Source organism: Dendrobates tinctorius, unplaced genomic scaffold (assembly GCF_039654945.1).
Source record: "Dendrobates tinctorius isolate UK_male_01 unplaced genomic scaffold, ASM3965494v1 ptg000046l, whole genome shotgun sequence".
Taxonomy (NCBI): domain Eukaryota; kingdom Metazoa; phylum Chordata; class Amphibia; order Anura; family Dendrobatidae; genus Dendrobates; species Dendrobates tinctorius.
Window position 1 is genome coordinate 78,320,125 of NW_027361714.1, and position 16,560 is coordinate 78,336,684.

Below are 16,560 nucleotides of genomic sequence, written 5' to 3' on the forward strand. Positions count from 1 at the left end.
CACTGCTTCTCTCTTCCATCAGGCCACCTTCTGCTATCTCTGCTGGCCATTTCTCCCATGGCCTCTGTTGCCCGAAGAGCAGTCCTTCCATCTGTACCTATGTCCTCTATTAGCTCCAGCTTGAGAACTTCCAGTCTTAAGCGAACCTCTTCGCCTCTTTATACCATGAGTTGAAGGTGGCGGCCATCTTCTTCCCATTTCCTGTAGCTCTCTATTGATCTGACCCTCTCAAGTCTCAGCTGCTCTACCTCTTTCAGGTACGACACGTGATACTCCAGGAGCATCCGGATATTCCCAAGGCTCCCCATGGATCCGACAACGAGGAATGGAACCATCCTATCTTCACCCATGACCTGGGCTTCGTCATCAGCCAGAATCCTCACTCATCACACCGAATCTATTTACCATCTCCTGCATCACTTTCCCAAATCTTCCGATGACTTTTCTCACCAGACCTCTGGGCACTTAAATCGAACAAAGCCCAGCCGACTTTGTGCTTTCCACGCCTGCTCCAGACGTCAAGCGGCTTCGTTATGTTTCAACAGGAACATCTGCTTCGTGTGGAGGCATTGTAGGTGCATGTCCCTCAGGATAGCCACCCGCTTCACTGTGACTTCCTTAGTCGACAGTATGACCAACTGCTTCAATTCTGGTGCCCAGTTCACAGTACATGCTTCTATTGCCTTTCTAAAGGCCTCATGCACATCCTAACTGGCACACGCTTCTCGCATGTCTTCGGGTACCTTGTCCTTGCCTTGCTTTGCCTTGTAGTACTTCCACTGTTCTCTGCTTTAGCCTGTTTCACAATGTCTAGTCTTTGCTATTCTGAGCCTTGTAGTACTTCTCATGTTTCTTGCCTCTGCCTGGTTTTCCGGACTCTGTCCTATCGTGCTCTCTTGCACATTTCCTCGCTAGTCTCAAGGTTCTCCCTTGCCCCAGCTCTGGGCTTCGGCCTACGCTCTGCTGCTAGCTCTGTTGTCGCTCCAACTTGGCTCTGTGTTTCTGCCTACGTTCCGCTTAGTGTTCCGTACCTTGTCTTGCCTTGTTTCTCGCCTAGCTTTGCATTGTTTCTCCGTGTGCCCTTTGCATGCGCCTGGCCTTCCTAGCCTCCTGCTTGTGCCTCAGCCGTGCCCGCCCTAGCCGTGCCCGCCTGCTTGTGCCTCAGCCGTGCTCGGTCAGTGACAGCTGTGTCGCCTGCTATGCCCCAGTCGGGTTCGCTGGAGTCTTGCCCGCCTGTTTGTGCTGCAGCCCGACCAGCTAGCCAGTGCCCCAGCCGTGCTCTCTGTGCTTCCTTGCACTCACGCTGTCTCTGCACTGTGCTTTGCGTGCTTCTCTTAGCATGCGCAGGCCCTCGCCTGCCCCGTGGCATACTTTACCTCCCCGTGCGCTTCTGTAAAAGTACGCGCAGGACTTGCCATGTACCCTGTCGTGCCCTCTAGCATGCACAGGTCCTAGCCTGTACCCTGTCCCTGGCGTGCCCCTCTGCACACACAGGACTCTGCTTTTAACCCTGAACCTGGCGTGTCTCTCTGCACGCGCAGGTCTCTGCCTTGAACCTTGACCCTGGCCTGCCCCTCTGCACGCGCAGGACTCTGCCTTGAACCTTGACCCTGGCCTGCCCCTCTGCACGCGCAGGACTCTGCCTTGAACCTTGACCCTGGCGTGCCCCTCTGCACACGCAGGAGTCTGCCTTGTACCCAGACCCTGGCGTGCTCCTCTGCACGTACAGGACTCTGCCTTGAACCTGACCCTAGCATGTCCCTCTGCACACGCAGGACTCTGCCTTGAACCTGACCCCGGAATGCCCCTTGGCACACGCAGGACTCTGCCTTGTACCTTGTGCCTTGGTGTGTCTCTACACACGCACCCTGTCTTGTATGTTGAACTTTGAACCCTGGCGTGTCCCCTACACACGCACCTTGCCTTGCACCTTGCTCTGGACCCTGGTGTGCCCCTAGCACGCACCCTGCCTGGAATCCTGCCTTGGACCTCGGCGTGTTCCCTAACACGCACACTGCCTGGAATCTTGTCGTGCCTCCTTGCCTGTACCCTGGTTTGCCTGCTGGACTCCCGGAACCTTCCGTCACCGCCAGAGATCGTAAGCATGAAGTCTACAGCCTGATGCCCAGATCCCTGCCAGCTGTCCGGAGTCCGATGCCATCCTGTCCTTGCCGGTAACCAGGCTTGCCTTCTAGCACGTACTATTCCATGGACCTTGGCGTGCCACTCATGCACCTTGCCGTGTTTGCTTGTTATCACATTTTGCACTGAATGTTATCCTGAATTTGTCTTAATGAAGATACCTTGAACTTACGTCGTCTTGCTTTCTGCTCGTCCTTGTCGTCAGACACTCGTACCTAGTGTCTACCTGAGCCGGCCGTCTGGTGCCAGCAGTCGTGCTGGCTCACCCCCTTGGTCTTGCCCCTGACACTCCCTGTATAGGGGGTGGTTCCTCACAAGGTCAGCTCGCCCTAGGTGGATGGGTGCCACGACCCAGAGGGTCCACTCTAAAGAAAAGTCGACTCAGCGTAAGCTGACCTCGTTACACCAGCCTTAAAGCAATTTATAGAGGCCCGGTATCAGGACTGTCCATAAACAATGTCTTGTCATTGCCCTTTGAGATTCAGCGTGATACGCGTCAGGGTTTCCCACAGTCCGCCCTGTTATTCAATTTAGCACTAGACCAACTCCTAAAAACCCTCCAAGATCTGTCGGTGTTTGAGAGCATACAGGTTGGGACCACCTCAGTTAAAATTTCACTTTCGCTGACGACATTCTTTTGTTTATCGCCAACCCCGTCCAATCAGTTCCAGCCATAATGGAGGTCTTGGGGGAATTTGGTAAATGTTTGGGCTTCAAAATTAATTATAATAAATCTGAGGCCTTGGCACTCTTCAGATTGGGGAGGTTGTCTGATCCTTTGTTTCCATTTCACTGGAGCCAGGAACCTATCAAATATTTAGGCATACAGCTTCCTGCAGACACATCAACTCTATAAAGGATCAATTATAGACTACTAATATCATCACTGATCAATCTTCTAAATTGTTGGAAACACTTCACACTATCTTTCTCAAGTCGATGCCATCTTATCAAAATGGTAGCAAGCGTTTCTCAAACTAATGTATGCTTTTCAAACCCTTCCCCTACCAATATCTCAAGCAGATCTCAAAATGTAAAATACAGCTTTTCGAAAATTTATATGGGTAATACAGGTAGGACACATATAGGGTTATTAAAATTACAGGCATCGAGGACGGAATTAATTTTCCAGACAAACAGATAATTTGGCAGCTAATCTTAGGTACACTATAGACTGGATAAAGGGGATTTCTCATTTCGCTAATGTAAGTTTGGAACAACAACTTTTTCCACATATCTCACTGACTGCCATGTTGCATCTGAGCACTGAGGAACTCCCTGTTGTGGTTCAGGAACACACAACATTGTGGCAAACAATATTGTCATGGAGGCGGTGTAGGAAGATTTGTAATTTACATATCAAGTTATCTCCATTTCAACCTTTTTTAGGTTACCCTAGCTTCTTAAAAGGTACTCCACCTTTGCTCTATAAAACCCTTGCAGATCAAGGATGCACTTTAGTAATTGACCTGCTGGACCTTAGTTGGATTCTCCATGCTCTGTTTTGAAGTGGCATCTCAATGCTTCCCAATATTTGCTAGCAATCCTTTTCTCTTCCTTCAGGTGTGTAGTTTAGCCCAAAAATGCTTGCCAAGCGGGGCTGTGGGGAATAGGAGGAACAATTTGCATGGTTTTCTTAGAAATGCGAGACTACAGATGGAATCTACAAGTAGCATTTACTCTATACTACGCAAAACTTGGTCACGGGAAGGGAGAGACATGGGACCATCGAGATGGTCAAGAGATATCTCGGACCTGGAGGCTGGCGACTTCTTGGATGCCACAGCAACGCAAAGGAATTTATATCATAGAGCAGCCACAATGATATGGCACTATTGATTTTACATAGGATATGAGGGGTGATGTAAGCCCTATCTAAAATGTCTCCCTCAACTTCTTATTCAAATTCTAAATGCAAAATACGAAATACCGATATATTCCATTACCTGTGGAGCTGCTCAAAATACAGGGGCTTTGGGGAGACGTACACACGAAGCTACAAGAGATGTGTGGGATTTCCTTTCCACTCACACCACATTGGGCTATTGTTAATATACTAGATGAAATTCAGAAAACTGTAACTTGGAATCAGCGGTGGCTTCATTCAAGTCTGTAGCCACCTACTTCACTTGTGGCAGCCTCAACCCTTACTACTGGAGAAGGTAACTTTGATCCATGTGCAAAATCTGTTACTGGGCACCTTGATTTCAGACAGAGTTCATTCCTTTTTTTTGTGGTAGTTTAACACCTACTGCAATAGGAGACAGGATTTATGTGCAATATCTGTTACTGGGCACCTTGATTCCAGACTGAGTTCATTCCTTTTTTTGTGTGTGTTTGTGGTAGTTTAACCCCTACTGCAATAGGAAACAAGATCCAAAGGGATTTATATGACTAGTTTTGTGCTAACTATACTGTTTGTCCTAATTTGGTTATTCATTACGGTCTCATATTTTTTTTTTTTCAATTTAATTTATGTTAGGGTGACTCCAAGCGCAATAGTACGGTAATATTTTTTAGTTCTATTGATTTCATTGTGACACCGACGGTGACTGGTGTATTTTACATATGCTGCTGGAGTCTGTGTGTATACTTGAGCGCCACTGATTGTTTGCATTGTTATCTGTATTTTAGACACTTTGTCATGTCAGCAGGCTGCTTGGTATTTTTACTATAGAATTTTTTCAGTATGGGAGATCTTATGGAAAAACAGTAGAGGTCACTTAACAAATATACAGAGTTTTTTTTATCACGCTCAGGCTCAAGACCCACGAAATCCCAGGAAGGACAGTATTGATAAATTAGAAGAATCTCTCAAAACCTTAGAAAATGTATTGATTAAGGAGATGAGAGATCTCTGGGAGGTGGCCACTCTTGAACGCTATTTGGCCTATGATTGTATCCCCAAGGGCTTGGTGGTACATAAAACCCTTTCTGGTGATATTGGTGAGGAGACTATTAACCGAGTGGAATATGATGTTAAAAGATTTTTCCAGACAAGTTGTGGGCTTTATTATAGAAAAAAGGAAAAAACAACTTTTAGATAGCAAACAAAAAATATCAAAGCTATTTAATATAATTAAACCTTTTGAAAACCACCCTGAAATTATCTTGTCATCTAATAGTATTTGCAATGGAATTATGAATAAAGAAAAGGAAATTATTAGTAAAAAAAAACAGAAAAAATTTGGAAGGGATGCGATCCCAGAAAATATTCTCCAAAATAATTCATGTTCTGAACCAGTATATGAGGTTATCGATGAGGCCAATATTAGTCAGTCCAATAGTACTATATCCACTGACAGGTTTTCTACTCATCCAGTGTCAGATGATGATTTACCATCTACCCCTCCAGTTTCTCCACTAAGGGAAAATATTGATTCAGTATCTGAATCAAATAATTTTAACAGACTATTAAATAAGTCCCCCACGATTTCAACTAAGGACACTTAACCTGCCAGTACATCTTCAATCATCACTCAATCGTTATCAGGTATTGGATCGAATAGAAGATTCTCCATCCACCTCCTCAAGAGACAATGAAACTTCTAGCCCTACTCTGATAAGATCAAATAGACCAGATAGAAGTGGCCCTACTATTATTAGCACAACAACAAAAAAAAGTCACTAAGAAAAAATTTTTTCAGGTGGCCCCAAAAAAAGACACGAGAGGTTGCCGGGGGGGGGAAATTCTCCAAAAAGAATTTAATAACCAACAAACCTGATATGCAATCCATTTTCAATCTAAGCACATATACTTTGAGTCAGAATGAAATTTCTTTATTAAACAAAGGCCTTAATTATGCCCCGGTATGTCGATTCAACAAATTCCAAGCTTTTATTGGTATTAAATTGTTCATGCGAAAATTAGCGATAAAAAAACACTTCATGAAGAATCCAATAAAAGAGAATACGGATAGTGGTGATATTTTTGTACATACTGGATTGCGGAATAAATCCAATTTCCATCCTTTAAATGAATATTCCAAATCCACGGACACGTTTCAAAGTGATGTGATAGCTGACATTCGCAGAGTCAGTCAAAAAAGGTGTTCCAAATATAAATTTAATCTTACATTACCTGAACGTTAGGCCATTAGATCCCTTCAGGATAATAATGGAATTGTTATTTGGCCAGCTGACAAAGGGGGCGGCATAGTAATATTAGATGAAAAGAAATATCACGAAGAAGCTATACGTTTATTAAGTGATTCTCGAACCTATAGCAAATTCACTAATGATCCTACTGATAGGTTTTTGGCAGAATTAAAAGAACTTTTAGATAAGGGTTTTAATGAAGGAATAATAAATAAAAGTGAGTTTGATTTTATTTACACCAGGCACCCAAGGACAGCTATGTTCTATTATTTACCAAAAATCCATAAGGATCCAGTAAACCCACCAGGCCGCCCAATCATTTCTGGGATACATTGTCTCACAGCCAATTTATCCAAATATATTGATTGCCATTTACAAAAAATGGTTTGTAAGCTACCAGCCTATTGAAGGATACGTCTTGTATATTAAAAATCGTAGATGATATAAACTGGCAGGACCATTATATCATGGGGACTCTGGATATTGCTTCCCTTTACACTATCATCCAACATAAGGGTTGCAATTCAGCCACACATTTTTTAACCAAGCACAGTTTATTACCATAAGGACAAATTGAGTTTTTTAAAAATTGTATGTCTTTTATACTTACAATTATTTTAAATATGAGATGCACTACTACTCCCAGCAGTGGGGTACTGCTATGGGTACCAGGATCGCGAGCCCAGCTATGCCAATCTATATGTGAATAAACAAATAAAGTCCGTGGAGCCTCATTTAGGAGTCTCAAACATGGGACTAGCCAGATCTTCCTCCAGGAAACCACCATTACCACCATATTAAGTGGCCCTTTAAGTCAATATCCAGCTCTTTACGAGTTTACAGATATGACAAGGGAAATACCAAGGCCAGGTATCCATCCATAGACAGCTGTTTCGGGGTGTTTCCCCTCATCAGTGTGGAGTAGGATTCTGGCTAGGTGGGAGCAATGCCTAGTAGACCAACATCACAAAACAATCACTGACCTCAGGGAGACCAGTCAAAGAAAACACTGTGGCATCCGGCAAAGGCGCTCAATCAGTGAAATCCTAGGTGCATTGCTCCCTGGGAAATACGAATATGCAAATAAAGTCCGTGGAGCCTCATTTTAAGAGTCTCAAACATGGGACTAGCCAGATCTTCCTCCAGGGAAGGACCCAGCCAAGGGGTGGCTCCTTTCGGAAACCACCATTACCACCATATTAAGTGGCCCTTTATTACCAGAAGGACAAATTGAGTTTTTAAAAAATTGTATGTCTTTTATACTTACAATTATTTTAAATATGAGATGCACTACTACTCCCAGCAATGGGGTACTGCTATGGGTCCCAGGTTCACGCCCAGCTATGCTAACCTATATGTGGGTAGATGGGAAGAGGAGACCATCTATCCCACGGGAGGTCTGCGTGCGGGCCTGGTACTCTGGCAATGGTTCATTGATGATGTAATTTTTATTTGGTCAGGGGGTCAATATCACGCTTACCCTTATCTGCAGGAGTGTAGCGTGACCGGTCAGCGGTCCTGGCATTGGTGAAGGAACTCAGACCACGGGGCTGTCAGAGGGACCAGTGCAGAAGCACAGTTTGGGAGGTCGCAGGACCTGTGGAAGGGGTGGAGCGCTTGCAGAAGCACTCAGAGGCTGCAGGACCTAGCACCACGTGACCTGTGACGTCAGAGGGGGCGGAGCTTATCGCAGGGACGCTGAAGTGACAGGCAGAGGGCTCAGAGAGCCAGGGGTTTATACAGTAGCGATGGTCGGGCAATCCGGAAGTCATACACAGGAGAATCAATGCGGTACAGAGTCAGGCAGAGCAAGAATGGTCAGGGAAGCAGGAGGTCAGGCACGGGTCGGGCTGCACGGTACAAAATCAGAAAGTCAGAGTAGTCTAGGGGAGCCAAAGGTCAGAACACGGGTCGAGCAGGACGGTACCAAATCAAGAAGCCAAGAGACAAAAACCAAAATCCAGACCAGGTCATACACACCACAAACACGGAAACAGGCGAGAGGCACTTAGCAAAGGCAGGGTCGGATACACTCAAGTATGAAGTATAAACGACAGGGAAGGTTGCTTGCCTGTGGCCATAAATACCCTCCCTGAGACCAAAGAGAGGCTCCAACCATTAACCCTTCACTTGTCAGACCAAAATTCCAGATACTATGATATTAACCCTTCGCTTGTCAGACCAAAATTCCAGATACCATGACCGTCAAAAGGAGCTTGAATATTTTTTTAACCCCTGGCACACCGTGATCAAACACGATCGCGGTGTACCGGGGTTAAAGGGAAGCATTGGCAGGGAGGGGGCTCCCTCCGTGCTTCCCTGAGCCCCCCACAGCAGCGCAATGTGCAGCGCTGCTGCAGGGGTCTGCTTCCCTGAAGGTCACCGGATCCAATATGGCGACGGGGACCTTCGGGGGCCTGCAGGGAGCTGGCTTCCTCATGCCTGCAAAGCGCAGGCAAGGAGGAAGCCTGCAGCACTGCCTGTGACAGATTGCTGATCTGTCACAGTGATCTGTGATGTGACAGATCAGCGATCTGTCATAGGACAGTGATGTCCCACCTGGGACAATGTAGTAAAGTTGAAAAAAAAAAAGTAAAAATTAAAAAAAAAAAAAAAAAAAAAACCGCTAAATAAAAAAAATATTCCCTAATAAATTCATTTTTTTGGAAATAAAAAAAACAAAAAAAGAATAAAAAGTACACATTTGGTATCGCCGCGCCCATAACGACCCGCCCTATAAAACTGTCCCATTAGTTAACCTCTTTAGCGAACCCCTTAAAAAATAAAAATAAAAAACTATATTGCCACCTACTTCACTTGTGGCAGCCTCAACCCTTACTACTGGAGGAGGTAACTTTGATCCATGTGCAATATCTGTTACTGGGCACCTTGATTCCAGACTGAGTTCATTCCTTTTTTTTATGGTAGTTTAACCCCTACTGCAGTAGGAGACAGGATCTATGTGCAATATCTGTTACTGGGTACCTTGATTTTTTTTTTTTGGTGTGTGGTAGTTTAACCCCTACTGCAATAGGAGACAAGATCCAAAGGGATTTATATGACTAGTTTTGTGCTAACTATACTGTTTGTCCTAATTTGGTTATTCATTACTGGCTCATATTTTTTTTTCCATTTTATTTATGCTACGGTGACTCCAAGCGCAATAGTAATATTTTTTAGTTCTATTGATTTTATTCTGACACAGACGATGACTGGTGTATTTTACATATGCTGCTGGAGTCTGTGTGTATACTTGAGCGCCACTGATTGTTTGCATTATTAGAAACTCAGAAAACATTACCCAAACATATTAAAGGTACTTTGATGATTTGGGCCTCGGCCACTAGGAAAGGCATACAACATCATTGGTTAAGCCAAAATATACCACCACAATCTCTAATTTACACAAAAATTATGTTTCTCTTCAAAATGGACTGGCTAGATGCGCTGACTAGCAAAGAAAAACTGGCGGGGAAATTTTTGAACACTTGGTCTTTATTTATGCCATTACTTCCTACAGGGATTAAAGATAAGTTGAGATCTCAATTTGAGAACACTCAATGGTACCTTTTACAAAGAATAAGTGGACATACGCTAATTCCTTAATATGACACAAAAGAGCTGCACGCAAAGAAGGGTAGGGTGGGAGTGGGGGTGGGGCAGGGATAATCGCTAATTCTATGTTAACGTAATCTGAACTGTTTTGTATGGTTATTGTTATAAAAAATCTCAATAAAAAGATTAAAAAAAAAAAAATAAATAATAATAATTCAGATGGGCAGCATAGTCACACCGCCAGCCTGAACTTTGCATGCAGTGGATGCTGCAGCCAGAGGCAGCTTTGCAACTGCAACAGGAAAGGAGTACAGTTGCACTGAACCTGGCCGTGCCCGCCGATGCATCAGTATTAGAACAGCGCTTACAAGCTGGTTAGCAAATAGCTGGTCAGCACTGCACTTTTTGCCTATAAGAATGTCCACCATGGTTAAACTGCAGTGGTGTCTGGTAACCTTCTCAACATGCAGTAAACAATAAACTTAGAAAAAAACTCAGTTTGACCACAGATCTCCAAAGTAGTTCACATTAAGAAAGGGTGTTTTCCTAAGTGGAGGTTGCAAAGACCATCTCTTTTTTTCATGAAAGCCACTGAGGCGATCAGTTGGGTACATATCTTTGGTTGGCTACCCATTCTTTACATTTATAGGATAGCATGACTTATAAATTAGGCAACCTAATTCAATACTAGCCCCCTCTATATATCAGTACACAGTTTACCAGGAGAATGTAAGAACCGAGAAAGAGGAGCCCTTTAATTACCCAGAGCTGAATATCTATCCAATAGTCTCATACTTGGATATGAAACCACAAAAGACCACAAAGCCAAATGGGTACTGCAAATCTGATGATTATAAGAATAAAGTGAGGCATGGCAGATGGTCTCATAATTACTCATGCACCCACTGGTCATGTCATAGACAATCCTCATCACTAATAAAGCTGTGCATAGTAACTCACAACATTGTACAGCCAACTTTGTTTTATTACTTCAGCTCCATGGGACTGAACGTACACACAATCATATAACGGAGATAAGAATGCCTCAGAATATATTCACGTTAATAAAACTTTTACATCAGACAATGACTGGGATAAATATAATAAAGCCCTAATAAGCAATGGAATAATTTCAGAAAATGTCGTACACACAGTGAAAATCGGGGCATGCTGCTGCATATACCAATTTTCACCCTTAGCAATGCATATAGTTTTAAGTATCATTGCTTTGGATTTGTTGCAGCTTTGAGCATGACATTTCTTGTGCTTTCTGTTAATCACTTCAGTGGTTGGTATGTACACATGCACGGACGTTTCAGTAAGGGCTGGGACCAGGAAACACTACTTCTCAGGATCCCAGCTGCTTTTGTGTACTCTGATACAATGATAAATCCACAGAGCACAGTATACCGTAACTCACCGCTCTCGTCTCATAGAGTATCAGCTTCTGAATACCACTTATGATGGGAGCAGCAAAAGGCATTGTGATGACAGGAATGCTCCACGGTTATCTGAACTGCAAAACAAATATTACAAATGAGGTTAAGCATGGCAGTAATAGGAAAAACATTCAGAAATGAGATCAAGACACATTATAATGCTGCATAACACTGCAAGTAAAATAAAGACCACCACCCAACTGGGACTGAGTGTATAATCTTAGTAACTAGCAATTTATTTTCACCGGAACACTACTTAAATTGATGTACATGTTTGGCTCTAGGCCACCAGAATGTCAACCGCTGGTATGGGAGACCTAATACAGTATGTGGACAGTGGATGCCTTTAATGTTAGCATCATTAATTGCATGTAAGTTAGCAGAACTGAATATTTTTGATATGTTATATAAGTCTATGACGTATAAGTGTAGTGTCACAGAGTGACTGACCAGTGTGCCACGACCCAACGGTTGGTCCCTATTTGTCACCTAGATCTGCCCTGGTTAGTGCAATGGCCTCACCTTAGCTTGTGCACACCGCTGCCCACACCACAGATAGCACAGCAACAGGACTCCAAACACCAGACTTGGCTGACACCAGAGAGCTGCTTCTGCAAAGGTTGGTCTCCAAAGAGGAACTGTATCACCAACAGTCAGCTGATGCATCAGGTGACCTTTTACAGGATGTGGTAGTGGTCACCAATGACATCAGCTGACCCAGCAGCACTGCAGTAACACAGCTCGCCAGCAGGGAAAAATTGCATTTAACCCCCACTGGCCTGAAAGGAAAAAAGTTTTAATGTGAGTGGAACCAGAGCTGCCACAAACCCAAAAATGGATCGTGAGAGGTAGGTGCACACGGTCAATAAACGCTGCGGATTGGACGTTGCAGATTTGTGCAGCATCCAGATATTACAGCATAGTAGATGATGCCCACTATGCATCCAGAGACGCCTGCAGCTTACCTGCGGTGACCGATATGCCACGCATCTTTCCAGACCATAGTATGTCTATTTACCTTGCGGAGACGAGAGTCTCCACAAGATAAATCTCATCATACCCTAAACGTCTACACATACCCCAAGTCATACCTACGGTACTTCTATAGTATAAAGACCTTTTTGCAAAGATCTTTCTGTTCCAAATAATTGCCCCATGTAAACTAGGTCCAGCAATCAATCCACCTAGGTGCATTTGCTTGTTTATAGGATGATCGCATATTTTATCAGCGCCTTAAAATTACCATTGGTGTGCCGCACACCTCCTCAGGGAGACAGGGATGCAAAGCCAACAATAATCAAAGTCATATATGGCAAACGCTTCACGATCATAATTTATGGAAAATGGAAGCAAACAAGCACCATCCAACTTCCAATGTAGCTGTCAGATAACGGGTGTTTGTTGTGGATGCAAAATCTGCTTGTATAAAAGAGCTATTACCCTCCTGCCTTATCTAGGCTTTATTTTAAGCAGCTGCAGTATATATCAGTGTGAAAAATCATTCTTGTGAATTGGGGTCCATCATTTTGTGAGAGAAGGGGCAGAGGCTAAAGCAATGACCGCAGCCTGTATGCTCTGCTGTGATGACGCTTCGTTTGAGTACCCAGAATGCATTCGGATACTCAGACGAAACGTCATCATACAGGAAATAGGAAAAAATAGAAGACCAGTTAAATAGTGTAGTTAGGGAACGATAGGGAATTTTTAATACAAGTATATTAGAAAATAGCTTCAATTACGGCATAAAATAGATATGGATTTAGAATGAAATTTAGTTGGACTTCGGACGACTCTTGTAACATCAGAAAAAGGGGGACGTCATGTGACAGCTCCCGTCCTCATGTTCTGTCCAAACACGAAAAACAAGATGTTCATGTTGAAACCAGCTGACCGCAGGGGGACACAGTACTGAATGCAGAGATGCAGGGCCGCTCTACAGGTGATTCAAGACTTATTTATTACACTACCCTGGGCCCATCTAGCATAACATTTGTAGTAGTAGACAACCCCTTTAAAGTTTATATTTTATTTAATGCAAATGTAAGGCTAGTTTCACACTTGCTTTTTTTTGCAGCGCGTTTTTCCCGCAAAAAAACGCATTGAAAAAACGCATACAAAAGCATACAACTGCTGCGTTTTTTTCAAGCATTTTTATGAGCATGCATGAAAAAAACGCAGCGTTTTTATGCGTTTGTATGCGTTTTTAGTGCGTTTTTACCGCGTTTGCGTTTTTTTCCAACATTTTTAGGTGGCCCCTCACACTACCCAAACCATGACTTTACTAACCCTAACCCTGACCCTGACCCTAACCCTGACCCTAACCCTTAACAAAACCATACTTAACCCTAATCCTGACCCTAACCCTGACCCTAACCCTTAACAAAACCATACTTAACCCTAACCCTGACCCTAACCCTAACCCTGACCCTAACCCTAACCCTGACCCTAACCCTAACCCTGACCCTAACCCTTAACCAAACCATACTTAACCCTAATCCTGACCCTAACACTGACCCTAATCCTTAACAAAACCATACTTAACCCTAACCCTGACCCTAACCCTGACCCTAACCCTTAACAAAACCATACTTAACCCTAATCCTGACCCTAACCCTGACCCTAACCCTTAACAAAACCATACTTAACCCTAACCCTGACCCTAACCCTAACCCTGACCCTGACCCTAACCCTGACCCTAACCCTTAACCAAACCATACTTAACCCTAATCCTGACCCTAACCCTGACCCTAATCCTTAACAAAACCATACTTAACCCTAACCCTGACCCTAACCCTAACCCTGACCCTAACCCTGACCCTAACCCTAACCCTGACCCTAACCCTTAACAAAACCATACTTAACCCTAATCCTGACCCTAACCCTGACCCTAACCCTTAACCAAACCATACTTAACCCTAACCCTGACCCAAACCCCAACCCTAAACCCCCTTAACTAACCCTAACTCTAACCCAAACCCCTAAATTCCATGGTTAAAAAAAAAAACGCATATGCAAAAAAACGCATACATGAGCATGCCAGTGCGCACATATGCGCATCCATAGGCTATAATGGCCATTTTTAGCGCAAAACGTGCGCATATGTGCGCATGCGCTTTTTTGCAGGGCCAAAAAATGCAACATGCTGCGTCTGGAAAATACAAACGCACACCCCAAAAAAACGCAGCGCATGAAAATTGCATACATGCGCTTACAAGCGCGCAGGTATGCGCACCCATGTTAAATATAGGGGAAAAAACGCATGCGCAAATATGCGTTTTTTTCCAGCGCTAAAAAACGCAAATGTGAAACCAGCCTTAGGCATTCATTTTGACATTTAATTAACTCGTATTGTCCAAGAAAGAAAAAAGAAGAAGGATCCAGACTTGTTGTTAACAGGCATAATAGCACAGCATGCTGCATTATTCAGCTTATTCAGATGATGAGAAAAAAAACATGGTATCAACAGAACCCATCAGCCTCTCCATAAAGAAGACTTGCAGTTGTGTGGTCATTAGTAAATTGGCATTGCTCATACTATCTTATCATTATTTCTGCTATGAGGAACCTGTAAAAGGAAAGATGCCAATGCTGGCTCGCTGCTGCCCTCTGCAGGGAAATTATAGTTCACATTTCGGTATAGTTCAGAACAGAATTCAACACAATTGTATTAGAAAATGTGATTTCAGAGACATCATCATCTTAATGTGCAATTTTACATGTTTTATCTAATAGCATAAAGTTTAGTAAGCTTGGTGAATCCCATACATAACCCTAGGCTCTTCCTTATCTATTAAAATTCCATCTAATAAAAGGATGACTGGCAGAGGGCACATCAGCAGACATACAGACACAAACATTCTGTACCGTGACTGCAAGATATAAAGAGATTCCCTTCCATGTGTCCTCTATACATTGATGCTGGAAACTTAATGATGAAATAATGATGGACGGTACTATTATACAAGAGATAGTCTAAGTATACATACAGTTGAAACCAGAAGTTTACAAACACTATATAAACAGACACATATGCATGTTTTTCTCCATATCAGACATGAAATCAGAATAAACCTTTCCAGTTTTAGATCAATTAGCATTACCATACTTACTATTTGGCAAATGCCAAAATATTGAGAAAGATGAGAGAGAGAATGTTTAAGGCATTTTTATTACGTACTGCAAATTCAAAAGTTTACATACCATATATACTTGTGTATAAGCCTAGTTTTTCAGCACATTTTTTGTGCTGAAAACGCCTCCCTCACCTTATACACGAGACATAGTCTCAGAAAGACGGTGGGGGGAGGGGGACACAGAGGCAGGAGCCGGCGACTGTGGCTAAGGGTAGGTCTCCACGTTCAGAAAATGCTGCACTTTGGACGCAGCGGATACCCACTCCGCCCAAAGCACCGCCCCACCCCCAGTTGTACGCGTAGCAACTTCACATGTGTTCATTGACCACTTGCGGAATCACTGCATCCTATTCATAGAACAGAGCTATTTATCTTGCGGAGACTGAGATAGACATGCTGCGGTCTATAAAGCCGCACCGCATGTGCGTATACATAGGAATGCCAGAGGCGTCCCTGCACGCATAGTTGAGACGGGATTTCATAAAATCCCCTCCACTATGCTGTAACATCTGGAAGCTGCGGACTGGACGCCAATCCGCAGCAAATCCTGACAAAGGAAACATACCCAAAAGCCTGTGCCGCTGCTGTAATAGTGCACAGTGCCAGCCACAGCCACCGGCTTTCAGCACACATCATACTCCCCTACCTGCGCGTCCTCGCTGGCACTGCATCTCGTTTGTTCCGGAGCCAGCAGCTCTTCCAGCCAAGCGATCACGCGGCCCTGCTCACTATGGTAATGAATATGCACGTCTCTCCATTCCCATAGACGTGGAGTTCATATTCATTACCTTAATGAGCGGGACCACGTGATCGCTCGCCGGAAAAAATGAGATGCAGTGCCGGCGAGGGCGCACAGGTAGGGGAGTAGGATGTTTTTTTTTTTTGTTTTGCTTTGGTTTTTTTTGTTTTTAACAGGAACCATACAAAGATAGTGGATAAGGAGCCATGCGTACCAGGACAGCGACGGGGGAGCCACTCATACCAAGACAGCGACAGGGGAGCCATGCATACCAGGACAGTGATGGGGGAGCCATGCATACCAGGACAGCGATGGGGGAGCCAAGCATATCAGGACAGCGATGGGGGAGCCAAGCATATCAGGACAGCGATGGGGGAGCCATGCATACAAGGACAGGGACGGGGGAGCCATGCATACAAGGATAGGGATGAGTGGACAATGCATACCTGGCTTA

General features: G+C 44.0%; 1 protein-coding gene across 2 annotated transcripts in view; it reads right to left on the reverse strand.

Annotated features, from left to right (window-relative positions):
* FIG4 (FIG4 phosphoinositide 5-phosphatase) overlaps positions 1-16,560 on the reverse strand; it is a 744,221-nt gene that overhangs the window by 705,485 nt on the left and 22,176 nt on the right. For both annotated transcript variants that reach the window (XM_073576032.1, XM_073576033.1), the window contains exon 2: positions 11,216-11,311. In XM_073576032.1, the coding sequence (XP_073432133.1) occupies positions 11,216-11,278 (63 nt within the window). In that variant the 5' untranslated portion in view covers positions 11,279-11,311. The remainder of the gene's footprint in view (positions 1-11,215; positions 11,312-16,560) is intronic.